At 32.7% G+C, this 16129-nt stretch overlaps 2 protein-coding genes across 2 annotated transcripts in view; both read right to left on the reverse strand.

Annotated features, from left to right (window-relative positions):
• The window catches only part of LOC108764706 (uncharacterized), a 14333-nt gene extending 5909 nt beyond the window's left edge, over nucleotides 1-8424 (reverse strand). Inside the window, exons 1-4 of the mRNA XM_018513049.1 lie at nucleotides 7797-8424; nucleotides 2939-3088; nucleotides 1892-2053; nucleotides 1421-1597 (exon numbers count right to left, since the gene is read on the reverse strand). Of these exons, the coding sequence (XP_018368551.1) occupies nucleotides 1421-1597; nucleotides 1892-2053; nucleotides 2939-3088; nucleotides 7797-8073 (766 nt within the window). The 5' untranslated portion in view covers nucleotides 8074-8424. The remainder of the gene's footprint in view (nucleotides 1-1420; nucleotides 1598-1891; nucleotides 2054-2938; nucleotides 3089-7796) is intronic.
• A 2342-nt stretch (nucleotides 8425-10766) lies between these two features.
• On the reverse strand, nucleotides 10767-14594 carry LOC108764707 (tenascin-like). Its single transcript, XM_018513050.1, has 4 exons — nucleotides 14379-14594; nucleotides 13905-13998; nucleotides 12088-12957; nucleotides 10767-11423 (listed from the first exon to the last, which is right to left on the reverse strand). The coding sequence occupies exons 1-4, from the start codon at nucleotides 14561-14563 to the stop codon at nucleotides 10767-10769; spliced, it is 1806 nt and encodes a 601-aa protein (XP_018368552.1). The 5' UTR covers nucleotides 14564-14594.
• Nucleotides 14595-16129: the final 1535 nt, after the last annotated feature.

Genomic DNA, 16129 nt, shown 5'->3' on the forward strand with positions numbered 1-16129 from the left:
AATTTTGCAATAATTAAGTTTTTCGTAAGTTATGCAAAAATGAGCGTCTGACAAAATGGGCTCCAAAACTGTCACAGTAGGCAGTAATGCTACGTATATTCTTTCTATTCTTTTTCTTTTACAGGAATTATCTGTATAAAGTACCTATAAGTGAATGTGTATAAGATTTTTCAGAATCATTTTACTTCGTTATAAAACATTTTTATTGAATTATATGCATATTTACTTTATGCTGTTCTGCAAGATGCAAATATGTAATGCAATAGTTTTTTTCTAGAGTTGTTCCCGAGGGGGTAACCACTTAATGTAATCATGGAACAGAATCCTCGAAATCATTATAAAATTTATATAAAATCTCTTTGTATAATCCGATAATTACATATACAACCACGAGAAATCATTGTATAATATTAAATAAAATCGTATATTTTACCAAATTACTTCATAGTAGTGAAAAAAATTATTTGTAATCAGATGAAATCATGTAATCTGTGGGACAATATTTCAGCTAGTGGTTACCCCCTCGGTTGTTCCATATATGCACGATTGCCTTCAGCTCCAATAGACTTATTTGACACTATAAAGCAACATTATAAAGATTAAGTTAGCTCATGGTCTGTTTTATGGACAGGTGTGTCGGTTTACGCTGCACCCCAATTTTAAATTAAAAATCGTATTATGAAAAGACTAAGAGAAAAAAATAATATAAATAAAATTTATCTCGGAAACTACAAGTATTTAAAATGACGTAATATTATCAATAATATAGTCACTATTATTTAAACCTCAGAATTTGCAAAAGAAAATCGAAGGAATTTTATTTTCGCATTTGTAGAATTGGTTTTTAGCTGATTTGATATAGAAACAAGTCACAAATCTACGAATTATGAGTTTGTACTTCTTTAATTAGCTAAATAGATCATGATTTTATTAATATTAATAAAGTGCAATAGTTAGTTTCCGAAAAATAAGGGGGTGTCATTTGAGGAGACCTATGTCAGTATCGGCGACTTTCCTCTACTATCATAATTAATTATAACACAAATACTTCAAATTTTAATTTCTTTCATTTTGAAAAAGTGAGATACTATAATGCATATGTTATCAATTCTAATAAATAATTCGATTATTAGGGAAATCCTAGCAATGGATTACTTATACTTGTGATTAATGTCTTCTAAATAGCTAATATTTTTTTTTAATTGTGATAACTTTTCTGATCTACCAGACCTTGTCTTTCATAGAATATTGGAATTAATTGGTCATTATTTATCCACGTCGCTGGAAATTCGCAGAAACGGATTACTACTTGCGATTCCTTTCAGTTCAGAGCTAACGTGTTTTTCGTGATTAAAATAACTATAAATTTTCTGATCTACCAGATTTTGTAGAAAGCCGGAAATAATTGGTCATTATTTACCCGTATCACTGGAAAACAGCATGGGTGGCGCATGATTGGCATTGGCGTAATGCCGCGGCCTTGAATACCTCGCCCTGCTGAATAATTTGAGTACGAAGCATATCATCCCCGTAAAGATGGCTATCCCCGATGCTATGCAGAGTAGGGTAGGAATGTCCGTAGTTATCAGCACCAGATCTATCGAGTCAGATTAAGACGAATTAAAGAAGGACATGACACGATGTGGATCGCAAGAGATATATCAAAGTATACCATATTACTTCACTCCAACCGCGACATTTATTTCAATGTTTGCAATAATTGGCCGAATATATTAAATGTTAGATTAATAAATGTTAAATTTATTTATAACCTAACTGAAGTAGGTAATAAAAATCAATATTAAGCCGACGAAAATTTTAATTACAAAGATCGGATTAAAAAGTATAGAATAGGTGTGATCAAGAGAAATGTCAAAGATAAATAGTATACCCTCCGCGCAGAAAACCTTCTTGTTAGGCCTAGACAGAGCAACCTTGTGATATCCCTCCTCACAATCGCATACTGCATTGTGTTGAACCTGTATGCACGTTGAATGTTGATCCGCAAAAGTGCATGTCGCACGATAGAAGCACTGCTCTCCGAGCTTTTTGGCTGAAAGTAAGAATCGATAACTCGAACTTACTTATTGAGGAACGTATCTTTTATTCAATAGGAATTTAATCAAAGTTTCATTTATTTAAATGTATGATATGACTTTGAATCTTTTCTCAAATTGTTAACAAAACGCTGTTTAATTCGGAGTTTTATGTCTTTATATTGTAGCTTGAAACGTTTTCCATGATTTTGTCTATCAATTTATAATTTTTTAAATCTCTATAATATCTAGACCGAAACTTTTACCGAAACTGAAAACAAATACTCATTACATGTCAGTTTGACACTGAAACCATATAGCTCTTCTTTATAAATATTAATTTTAATATGTATAATTATTGTTTTTTTCAATAATTAAATTATGATGTTTATAAAGAAGAAGTACTTATATTCTTTGGCCAAAATAGACACACAACCGAAATTTCGGTTTTCGATTTCAGCAGAAATTTAATTATTGTTTTAATAAATTTTTTTTTATGATATTGATGAAGAAAAAGTATATATTGTAATATATGGGCATATCTATACATATAGCTTTTATAGAATTCCTATTTTTTAATTTTGGTTTCGGTTTCAGTTGAAATTGACATGTACTCGAGTGTTTCGGTTCAGTATCGGCAAAAGTTTTGGTCGGACTCTAATAATATATCAGATAAACGTTTAACTCACTTATCATAGTTTAAAAAATTCATTTACGATTCTCGCGGTTTGCGTTGTGTAAAATAAACGAGTGCACAAAAGTCTTTTCATGCCGCCGGACTTCATTCAGGCCATCAGGAGCGCGCGAACATTTATTTTCACCGACCGTTACCATGGAAGTTATGATATCGGAACGACCTACTTGTTAGGCGTGAGGGTAACTAGTTGCTAGCTTTTACATACGTTTGGCACATCCCTTGGTAGGCCCGAGACGAACGGGGTAGAACTTTTCGCACTCGCAGAGGCCAGTGATTGAATCACAGAACACGTGCTGTAGCTCGGAATTGCATGAGGATACGACATCACAAGGCGAGCCCAAGTACCGTCCTTTTTCTACAAAAAGAGTCACATGAATAGTTAATTTTTCAAATAATTAACTTTGTATATTAAATGGTTTTTCGATACATAAAGAACCCTTGATACACGGTAAAATAAATAATTATAAAACTGAGAATTTACATTTGTGTTATAAGTTTTTCTTGATTGAATATATATACACTTTAAAATTATTACGGGCTATTTTTTTTACAATACTGTTTTATATATTTTTAGAGCATTACGGCATAAAATTTTTTTCGTAGAAAAATAATTTACCTTTCGTAAGAAAAGAATTTACGTTTATATGTGTTTATAACAAATTTGCTTTCATTAATTTAGAAATATTTTAATATTTCCCTGTTAACATCGACTGTAATTAGTCAAAGCAAAAAGATTAATACAATTTGAGTATTTTTCTGTTACGTAGCATTTCAATAATTTTGTTGCAATAATATGATTAGAATGTCAGTTTCGAAACAACGCAAATGATTCTAAGTTGTGCGATTTATTAATTCAATTGTAGATTTGAGATATATCTAATTAACAGCGCGCCAACTTATTTCTTATTGTTGAGTTCACTGCTAGACTATTGTAATAATATTCTTTATTAATTTCGCTGTAGCAGACTAGGCTGCAATTGCTAACTCCCTTTGACACGCTTTTAAATTGTAATGTGCGTAAATTTCCTCGTAAAATCAAATATTCTTTAAAACGTGAACTGATATATTCTTTATATATATATTTAAATAAGACAAATTTTCTCATAACTTATAATTGTTATAATTTATTATATCAAAAACGTAAGTTGCTTATAAATCTTCTCGGTTGTTAGTATAGTTAATATTTATAAGAATAAGATAATTCGCAAACAATTGTAATGTACTTACTAACGAAGTTAACTGCAAAGGTTTCGAGTCTCTGGATCACTATATTATAGTTTGCACTTAACTTCCACACTAAAGAGAATTTAAATCTAGAGTCAAAACGTTTGCAGTTAACTTCGTAATTGGTAAGTTCATTCCAATTGTTTGCTAATTATATCTTATCTCCTTATAAGTGTATTATTAACGTACTAATAACTACGGAGATCATCATATATATATAGATAATTTACTTATATAATATTTGATTTATTCTTAAAACCATAAATCTATATTTTTGAAAAATATAAAAAAACCCATCAAAGCCCACATCGGCTGTTCGGATGCACAGAAAACTCTTTATTTTTGTGTGAATGTAACAAAACGAATAAAATAAACGTTTCGATCCTTTAATTCGGTTCCTTGCCAATATAAAATATAAATCGAAATTACATAAGTAACGCAAATTCTAAGATCGTGATTCCCGACAATTTAGCTTGTTCTTTTTTATCAAAATGTCAAATTAGTTATGTAATGAATAGTCAAATGATTATCAAAAATATTAACTTATACAATAATAATATAAAAACTTACATAAAGTAAAATCGAAGTCATATACATTGCTTCAATAAGTAGAATTACATCGCTTATCAGATTGTCAGATTTGCTATGTAATCATTCAGAAGAAAAACGAAAAACGAAAAAAACTATCTTGGAATTTGCGTTACTTATGTAATTTCAATTTATATTTTATATTGATAAGGACTCGAATTGAAAGGTTGAAACGTTTATTTTATTCGTTTTGTTACATTCACATGAAAATAAAGAGTTTTCTGTGCATCCAAACAGCCGATGTGGGCTCTGATGGGCTTTTTTATTAATAGATCCTTTCATTGATAGATTCTTCCAAGCTTTATTTGATATATTTGTAAATCTATTTTTATTTTAATTATAAATTACCTAACAAATATAAGAAAATTTAAAAATTCTTTTATTACAAATAAATATGTTTCGAATACTGCAAAGTTTTTTCTTGAGTCCTTCAACATTTTTAGTTTGTTGATACTTTATTTTATGGTCTGATAATAATAATAATATATATATATATGTGTGTGTGTGCGTATTTATTTGCAATGTTAAATATATAGATATTTTTATTTGTAAAGGCTTACGATGTTCTTTTGCGCGGGCTATGTTATTCGGATCAACACACATAAATTGCTTATTGTTTAATGACAACGACAGTCGTGCGTGATAAATGTGCTTCGTGTCATTTAGCGGCGCTATGGACGCGTATGCAAATGCAGAGATTTCAATATTACATACTTCATTGTCTTGCGGATAATAGCGTCCGTGCAATACGGTTTGTGTGTCGTTTTGCGATGATCGCGTACTCCTTCAGTTTTGCGATTGAAAATGCATGGCCTCGACTGGATTTCTTTAGCAGGTTGTATTTAAATTCAGACTGATTAAAGTTCATTGCACGCGTAAGCGTTACTACTACGTCGCGTGTGCTTTATCAAGCTCTTTCATCAAGCGAAAATTTAGATTCGCGCGATTTACGAAGAGTTTAACGGAAAGTTTTAATAACGTCTGATGGATTAGCACGTGCATCTATATATACTAAGTATAATTAAGAAATTATGCGTTTCAGTCATTAAAATTATCTTGGATTACATTAATTAAATAGGAACCGTAGAAAGTTCCAAAAAGCACGTTAAATTAAGTGAAAAGATATTTTAATGAGCATACTTATACCGTGCTAATTGCTAATTCATTATTCGCATGTAATAATTTATTTCTCGAGCAGCTTACATCTTTTAATTTGGAAATTAACTCTTTACTAACAACATGAAATTTTAACTTTTCCGTGAGTCTTACCGAGAAATAGAGATTTTTTTATTGTTCTGGATTATATATATAAAAATCTGAAAAAATTTTGGTATATTTGTCAAAGCTTTAACATGAGTTTCTATTATTATAGAAGTTGAAATGTATTTTGTTCATTTTTACAAATTTAAATTTATCTACCAAAATTTACAATCAAAATATCTATGGTGTCTTTAAAAATTCCATGTTGGAGGAGATTTAAATAAATTTGAAAAGGCAGTAAAATTGATGCTCTTGTCTAATTTTGTCATTTATCAACTTTTGTATTATAACTAACCATTGCGATTAAGTTTTGCCCTTTCTGTTAATCCATTCCACTAGATTGCATCTTTCTAATAAAAAAAAATGCATCATGAATGAAAGAGCAAAAAATGTACGCCAAGAAATGCACTATCCTTCCCCGCACTCTACTTGTAAGAAAAACGTAGGCACAACGTGCAGTTCAACTGACACACGCGGGCTTAGGAAATGCGCGGAGCTTGCAGCATCCATTAAAATCAATACCGGTGGCGTTCTTGGCGCGAAAATCAAGAGAAACGTGTTTCCTTTTTGGTTAAATCGACGCGTGCGCTAAGACAAATCGCTCGAGGCACTTTTCATCGCTTTTAGAACGTAAGAATAACAGGTTAGGTGTTTTAATATAAAATCGAAAAGAGATAAGAGTGTGTGTTGTGTGTATAAGAAGAGCAAAATGAGATAAAAATTGAAATCTTTATTGAAGCAAAAGAATATTCACGATACGATATTTAACAAAAATTTAAATGTGGTTTGAATAAAGTATTAATTGAAACATTAATTAGTATATATGATTTTTAGAAGTAGAATGAAAAAATTTAATAATTATTACAGTTTTCTTTCAATTTCGAACAAAATCTAAAAAATTATTTTTATAAAAAAACCATATTTTATACGGTTCACTGAGAAAATAGCATATCATATTTTTAATTTTAAATCAAATTCAGTGGGTTTCATAATTTTATCTTAAAAATTGCGTTTATATATTCGATGAATTAATTTAATCACTTTTGAAAATGTATTAGAAAATGATGGTAGATATGCTTTAATGGATGAACATTCCTGAGGAAGTGTTTGTATATTGTGCAAGCAGGGAGAACTTTGAAATACATCATCTTCGTCGATCGTTATTGTCTTACGTGAAAATAGAGCATTGTTGTGTCTAGGACAAGCATGTTTCGATTGTAAATTATGTTAAATGAATTATGTTAATTATTGAATAAACTCAAGCATAATAATAATAATTTTATCTATTACTCTGCTCGTTTATTTTCATAGCATATCTTCCTTGTACATTATTTAATTTCCGTCTAGTTGTTATCTCATTTTCTCAAACAATTTCTTGACTTGTAAAGTCTTTCGCAACAATTTGATTAGCATAATTATCTTTTTAGAAACTTGGCATTATTTTGTTATATTTCCTCAATTTCTATATTTATATACATATATATTTTTATATTTGTATCTATTACATTTCTTGATATTTAATTTTTTACCAATGCACAGAAATTTTTTTTTACTCGTTAAAAACATTATATTTTAGCAAGTTTAAACGATGTTTGACGTTTAAATATGATTTCGTTCTCACCAACATCACCTAGGTAACGAACTAGCCATCACAATGCTATCATCGAGCTATTTTATTAATCTTGGCTTCTTTTCTCAAAACGTTCAATTCTGTAATCATCGATATCAGCGTCTTTTTCCGTCTTACAAATTGTAATACTTATACATCATTCATCGGTTTAGATGGAAATTCTGATCGACGTTTCGATAGAGACATATACTCGAAAGAATTTCTACCATGGTGTACCAAGGCATTTATAAAAAATTCGCCGTTATCGAATTTTAATTTAAATCCAACCATTAAAGCCGGAAATTTTCGTCAAACAGTTATTCTCCTGCTATCGATTGCTGTGATTATCCAGTTAATATATGCGAACCGTGACCTAACTTACCCGTAAAATTTCCGAACCAGTCCTCGTCGAGATCGCCATTGCCGGTGGCTATCTGCTCGTCCTCGTAGACCTCGGCGTCGTCGTCGAGGTAGCTGGACTCGTACACCGTCGCGTCATCATCACCTACCGATTGTTTTTGAGCCGGGCTTATTATTTGCTGCGGCGTGTCGCTGGTGCAGGGTGCAGGTATCAGGAAGACGACGAGACAGGTCAGCAGGAGCCAGCAGCAGCAGCAGCAGCAGGAGGTCAGTCTCAGGGCGGAGGGAAGCGCGCTCATCGCCCCCGCGGCGCGAATCAACCCCCGAAACCGACCACCGACGGCGCATCGACATCCTTCCCCGTCGCCTGCCTTCTCCTCCCTCCCTCCCGCCCTCCCGACCTCCCCGGCGCACCTTCGCGCCGTCGATGCCCCAGGGAGAAGCGCCTTACGTCGCGTTCGTCGTACGTTCGTCTACGTGCGTCCGTACCTTCCTACCTGGCGGTGTAATAAAGGTTATTACCACTGCGAGTCCGCTGCGCTCGCACGAGCGTACGCTCGCGTACCGCTCGACGGCGAAACTTGATAACTACACTGCACAACGAGCACAGCGAGAAGACACCGATCGTTTCGGGCACCGCTCGAAACCGCTCCGCCTCGTTCACTGAACGGTCCTCGCGGGGCAAGAGCGACACGGCTGCAGCTGCGCGCGGCCGCTACTCCGACGCGACGAGCGTCGCGGCGCCCCGCTTCGTCCTCGCTTCGCCGTCGCGTCGGTCCACATCGCGTCGATCGAGAGCACGGGGTTAGTCGCCGTGGGCCTCTCTCTCTGGAGAGAGTGCCGGGATGGCGGATGCATGTCCATTAATTTATCGGTCAACCCGATGCCATTAGTTTCCATCTTTCTTTTCCTCGCTAAGATTGCACCTCGTATTTTTTGGAAATTGACGCGCATTCCTTCATAAATTCATAATTTCATCCGGCGCCACGAGTGAGCGTGTCGGTTTGCCGAGTGTTAAATTATAGCGATTCACGCCGTAATCGATTCGCATTGGGGGGAGGGGGGGGGGGGGGGGTAAAGAACCAGCACGCCTTCAGCCTTTCGTTGGAGTTAAGTCTTATTGCAGAATAAAGTTTCGCTGCCTTATCATCGACGGACATCTGCTGACTGCATGGCAAGGCTACAACTGGGTCAGTAATTGCAGTCTAAAGGAGGTGATCGATATATTGTGGCCACACATGCCGAAAATGTCTGGAGAATGTTCATTATTGTCGAGCGGTGTTAAACAGTTTCAATTACGTCATGTCTTGATATTACATTGCCTGCTCACACGAAATTATTCATTGACCATTGACAATATTAGCGATTTACTTCAATGGAGTTTATCTCAATGAATTATAACAGCGTTCGCATTAGATGAATTCTCTATATTTTGAAAAATAGTTTTTCGAATTTATATTTTTATATTTGTATTATTATCATCAAAACATCTTGATATACATGTTCGAAGAAGTAATAACTTGATTAGATTTAGTATGAATTTAGTATGAATTTGTGTTATGAGATGTGTGATAAACACTAAAATATGTTACATCAGAATATGAACACTAAAATATCTAATTTATAGTTACTATTACAATTGTACTATTTATCATCATTATTATATAATTATTACAGTTCAATCTTAACTATCTCATTCAAAGTTAGATCTTATTACAACAAAATCTCGGTGCTGAAAGATTCTCGCATAAAAACGTGTACCGATGGACCTGTTGGAACAAACATTTCAAAATAGTTATTCGTATTCTAATAAAATATATTTAATACAATAACAACTATGGTTTGTTTGAACATTTATAATAAATTAGGAAAGCGTCTTAAAAGCGGAATTTATGATATCGCGGAAGTTGTTTATCATTCACATAAAGTGACATTTGTTATGTTGATTTATACGTATAGCTAAAAGTAGGCTGCAATTATATTTTTGTTAAAACGTGAAATTATGATAAATTTCGGAAAATACCTGTAGCGAATTTCTCCTTTCGGCGTTTGCGATATATAAAATATGCTGCTGCTGTTAAACCTGTAGCTACTAATATAGTGACTGTCATAAAAGACCAAACTATTTTGGCACCGTTAATGGAGACATTATAATGAGATGTCGTGTAACAAGGTAAATCTGCAAAATGGAAGGTAAAAATGAAATTAACGATTCAAATGGTTTTTTCGAGGTTTTTTTAATAATAGATAGAATTATATTATATAAAAAAATCATATTTTTTTAACATTTCATATTATTTTTATCAGTTCATATTTTTCTGCGCACGCACAAGCTTCTGTTCGAACTTTTCTAAGCTAATTCTATATTTTTAAGTTTTTATAAAATGAACTAGAAGTGTTTAATTGATTTTTTTTTATGGAAAAACGGAACTCTGATATTTTGCGAATAATATGTGTCTACTAATTTCTTAGAAGAGTTAATTATTTATAAAAATTTGTGCAACACAACTTCATTCTTTGTTATATTAACGTTAATATTTATATAATTTACATAATTGACAAAAGTTATTTTAAAAGAAATTAAAAATAATGTTTTCTTGAACTCTATTAAAATTTTGTCACACTACTGAAATGGTTACGTAAAAATAACAAAATTTAAAAGGACATTAGATAAAACTTTCCATAGATAATTAATAAAATAATGTTTGTCATTATGAACTGAAAATGTAATTGTTTTTCTAAGTTGTAAATACCTTTATTAAATAAGCAGCTGGTAAATGACGTATTGCCTTCATGTTGCCTAAAGCACAATGTTTCGTTCTCAATAGACTTGTCGCATTCACAATATGGCATGTCCTCGAAGAATGGTATATCGATTGCACTATCATTATGAATCGTGGTACTGCAATGATATTTGCAAATTACAAAAGTCGTCTAGAAAAGTATTGAATAGCTCTTTGCGAGAAATGGGAAATAGGCAAATAAATAGTATTCACCTGTTGAGATCTTCGTTATTGTCAAGCATTACCATCATGCACATGGTCGGTTGATCACAGTCCTGCCCCGTCCATCCGCGGTGACATGTGCATTTGTAGGTGATGTCAATATTATCAATGCGGTCGACGACACAGTTGCCGTGTTCGCTACAGTTGCGAGTACATTCAGGGATGCATTCCGGTCCTAAGTGATGGTTCAAGTTCGATATGAAATCGTCATGACAAATGCACTCATTTGGGCCTATACAATCGCCGTTCTTGCAGCCCCTTTCGCAAATCGGCTCGCAGAAGCTCTCGTTTCGCGACGCGAAGCCGTCGTGGCACTCGCAGCGATTTGGCGCCGTACATGTGCCGTTGGAGCACGTTGGGGCGCAGAAGGGTACGCAATCACCATTCGTATCCCTCACGTAACCGTCGTTGCAAATGCAAATACCGGACTCGTGGCATGTTCCCTTAACCCCGCACGAGGACTCGTTGCAGCGAGGTCCGGGGAGACGGTCACAAATGCGCGGTGCATGAAAAATGTCAGGTAAAGGAGGATGATTGTCGATCCACCGTGGATAAAAATTCCTGTCGCAGGTGCATACGTTTGGTGCGGTGCATTTACCATTGATGCATTCGAAGTCGCAAGTTGGTGCACAGTAAAATATGAACTAGTTTAGATCAAATGAGTTTTTTTAAGTTAGTTGTGATTAACGGGTTGTTTAAAAATACTGTAATAGACTCTTCTAAATCTAAGAACTGCTTTGAATCGATAGTATGATGAAACACAATACAATTTTAATGTATGTACAATATTCACATCGTATTGGATATTACTCATATTACTGTTAGTAACTCTACTCAACGATGAAAAAATCGAATATACACTTCCATTTCAATTACGATAACAAAGCGAACGAAAATTCTAACTGAACTTCTAAAAAAATTTATTTTAAAAAGGAATTTTCAAACTCTTTTTTCTTTCTTTCGAAAGATCTTAAGCGAAGCTAATAAAAATTTTTTTTCAACTTCGTGCATGATCTCAAAATTTGAGTTAGAAACGTATTAATCCTATCGAGTACTTTTTTTAATTATTATAATTTAATCAACTTGATAAATATGTACATTCATCGCGAATAGCTACAATTTAATTAAAATAATCTTTTACTGATATTAAAAAAATATTTATAAAGAATTATGATCTTATTGAGAAAAAGAACGCTTTCTCGTGAAGATAAAAATTTTCATTGATGGTTGCATCTTAAACATTGTGTCAAGAATTATGGCGATAATGAATAAAATAATGCTTATAACTTATTGTACAGTTATACTTGCCTTCTTGAACAACAGTCTTCTTGGAGAAAATTCTATCTCACTTCTAAAAAAAGGGTTAAAACTCCCATAATTTGAATGATCGAAACTAAATCCGATATCCTTTTTGTGATATCCTTTGGAACACTTGCATTCATTTGGCGCTACGCATTCCTTGTTTAATCCGCAAGGTGTCGAGCAGTACGGCTTGCATATTCTATTCGTTTCATCAAAAATGTATCCAAAATTGCAAGTGCATGATCCGGGTTCAGTGCATATGCCGGTTCTGCATTTCGGGTCACAGATCGGCTTGCACATGAACTGAAATGAGTCAAAACGGACTCTTCTGTAACCGGAATTGCATGTACACACGTTCGGTTCGGAGCAGTATCCGTTCTCACATTCCATGTTACAAAAGGGTTGACAGGTGGATCCGTCCAAGCTCAACCTGTAGCCCTCGTTGCAAGTACAAATCTTGGATGGGCTACAAGTGCCGTTGATGCAGCCATTTTTGCACTCTGGCATACATTTACTATCGTTTGACATGCGGTACCCTTTGTTGCAGATGCACACGTTCGGCTCGGAGCAATATCCGTGATTTTGTTCACATTCTGCATTGCAGACGGGCCGGCAGGTAAATCCGTCCGAGTCCAACCCGTAGCCCTCGTTGCAATTGCAAACCTCGGGATCAATGCAGGTGCCGTTAATGCAGCCATTCGTGCATTCTGGCATACATTTACTGTCGTTTGACACGCGGTACCCTTCGTTGCAGGTGCACACGTCTGGCTCCTTGCAGGTACCTTTCTTGCAAGATTGCGGGCAACGCGGTACACACCGGTCCGTACCGGATACAATATTGTAGCCTTCGCAGCCACATGTCTGTGTGGTGTGGAACTATAAATATAATTATCGACAATAACGAGAGAATAAAGGGCACATAAGAGTCAAATATAATAAAGTATACTAAAACATGAAAAATCAAAAGAAAATATGAATAATATAATATTCTATAATTGATTAAAATATGACATGTTTATTGCAATACCAAGATTATTTTATTATTCGTCAGTCAGTGTACGTCTGTCTTGATGTTAACATATATGTTTACCAAGTCTCATTTTTGATATATCTTTTATACACTATTTATTATCTTCATAGATCTTTAATTTTATATTGTGACTAATTATTTTACTATGGACTAACGCACTGACGCTTAGTAATTCAAAAATTGACGAACATTTTTTCGACATGTGAAATTTTATTTTATGGCCAGCTAGGTGAGTTGTTTGACCAGAGTGACGATTTTACTCAATTTTTTATTATTCTCTCTCTCTCTCGTAATTCATTTCTAACTTGGCTTATTATCAGAACACCGGAAAATTTCAAACAACCGGTCATCCAGCCGTTTGCGAGTGATTTCCGTTTCTCGCTGGCCATCATTACTTTATGTATAATTTTTTCCTATCTTTTCAACTGCTTTCATTTAATGTAACATCTCCTGTATGTATATCTGAAGAAGGCTCAATCGTGAGATCGAAACATGTTATATTTTAATCAATTATAGAATATTATATTATTCATATTTTCTTTTGATTTTTTATGTTTTAATATATTTTACTATATTTGACTCTTATGTGCTCTTTATTCTCTTGTTATTGTTTTTAAATTAAGAGACCTTCGTTCTTGTAATAACTTATATAATTATCGAATTAGCGGATTGTAATGAGCAGATGATAAATTGATAATTTGTTTGAAATATAAGGTAAGACAAAAAAATGGTTAATTTACAAAATTCTTTTTTGTTTCTAATAAATTTCTTTTATGATTATCAATCAGATTACCTCTATCCTAAAATTATTTCGAATCTTTTCAGACATATTTTGTTCTGACGATCTATATATTTCCTTATAAGGAATGTAAACTGGTATTTTCTGACTGTAATAAAATTAGCAAAAATTAATATACATATACACTGAAAAAAATTTACTAAATCTTTTAATACATATTTCTCTAGTATCTACTATGTAAACATTTACTTACAATAAATAAATATTTACTAAAAAAAATGATAGTTAAATCAAATTAATGGTTTTTATATTAAATAAATATATGTTTACATTTAGTAAATATTTACTTAGAACTATTTAAACAAATATTTAAAATTTAGTATTTTTTTTAGTGTAAACATATCGAAACGAGTAATTTGTAAAATACTTTGAAAAAACAAATTATTTTAGAAACGGATACATGATATGTAAAAAGAATATAATTTTCGAGGAAGTATAACAACAAATATTGAAATACCTGATAATTACCTCATAATTATGTTACTGCATCTTGAATTATTAAATGTTGTTACACTTCTATTTTGTAATTCACTCTTCGGGGTTTGATTCCATAACGAAATATTAGTAAACGAGATTGCACTCACATGCCATACGTCTACTTCTAAAAATATCTTAATGGCCAAAATAACGATTGGACCGTTAAATAACCCCATGACTTGTAGCTCTTATTAGGTCGATGTTCGCTCCGTGATGTTTAGTCGACTATTGAAATGCTTCCTTCCCATACATCATCTCTCTTATCTTAATGTACTATGCATATACATCAACACAACCCATGTTATTCTTTCAAAGCAGGATGTGCTGTACTATCAGAAAGTTACACGAAGCTTGCATATGTATTCGTAGTGTAAAATAATCTATTTTAAAGTATTAATACCGCTCGTGTTGACAAAAATTCACTCGAAGCAGGATTAGAAGCGTTTATTTTAGAGTTTAGAAAATACTATTTTTTTTTTATTAGAAAATAGGCGCAATTGTGTGGTAGATATATAGGTATGTATATCCGGGGAGACTGGGGCACTATGAGTCACAAAAATTCAAACTCTTAAAAGTGCATCTAAATATAAAAATTGTTGTATCATTTTTTTTTATAATTAAAGTATAATGCATATATTAAAATTTAGTAAGTATATTTAGTAAATATTTATTAGTTAAAAAAAATATTTTTTTAAGAAATTACCCTGTTGGTGCTCCGTACCCGGGGTACCATGAGTCACACACAAAATAGTATTATAGAATTATGCAAGAAATAACGGTGATGAAAGTTAGAAAGTATTTTCAATTAACACACATATTCTTAGCATATAGTCTCACTAATAATATAATAAAATATAATTACAACTAATAATTATTAAATAATAAAATAAAAAGTTATAAGAAAATAAATGCGAAATAACCATTAATATAAAATAAAAAATGTATTATGATAAAATAAAATTAATTACTTAGAAATATAAAATGCCTTTTTAGTATATATATTTTTTGTATTATCCCATTTCATCATGAATATTTAATGTATGATCCATGGTACCCCAATTATACATTTAATTATACACTTAATAGAAAACTATAAAAAATAAATGTTAGATTATTACTTGTAACGTAGTAAAATGAGAAAAAATGCGCAATTTGTACCTTATCTTCATACATGTATCTTCTACTACAAAAACAATATTAAAATATTGTTATGTGCTCTCTAAATCTGAATCAGTGAATAATCACTGATATGATTAGTGCCAAGTATGCCACTGGTAATCAGTGAATGAAATGTAATCCCTAATCTAGCTGATCTTATTATGTGATCTAACTAACCTTGTTTTTGTGCATAAATTCAATGAATATAGTATTGGAAAATTGAAATTAGCATGCAAATGTCAATATTTTAGTCATGTAATGCTCAAACATTTTTCCTTTTTTTAGTTAAATTTCACTGATTATCAGTGCCAAGTATGCCACTGTGTAATTAGTGACTATCCACTGATTCAAATTTAGACAATGGTTAAAAAGTTACTCTTGCACCACGAAAATCATTAATGCTTTTTGATACAATGGAATTTAATCACTGTCACCTAGATAAAAGGTATGGAAAGTAACAGTCGTATTGTACTAGTAGTATTAATTTAGACATTCTATATTATGTTAAACAGCCGATGACCCATGATATCCCTTGACCCATGGTGCCCCGGTTTCCTATATATATATATATATATATATATATA

The sequence above is a fragment of the Trachymyrmex cornetzi genome, unplaced genomic scaffold, assembly GCF_001594075.2.
Source record: "Trachymyrmex cornetzi isolate Tcor2-1 unplaced genomic scaffold, Tcor1.1 scaffold45, whole genome shotgun sequence".
Classification (NCBI taxonomy): domain Eukaryota; kingdom Metazoa; phylum Arthropoda; class Insecta; order Hymenoptera; family Formicidae; genus Trachymyrmex; species Trachymyrmex cornetzi.

Coding starts and splice junctions, on each gene's coding strand:
- LOC108764707 (XM_018513050.1), bottom strand. CDS start 14,563: ATGGGGTTATTTAACGGTCCAATCGTTATTTTGGCCATTAAGATATTT. Junction 13,999..14,378: donor TGCAGTAACATAATTATGAG/GTAATTATCAGG, acceptor ATTTTATTACAG/TCAGAAAATACCAGTTTACA. Junction 12,958..13,904: donor GAAATAATTTTAGGATAGAG/GTAATCTGATTG, acceptor TTATATTTATAG/TTCCACACCACACAGACATG.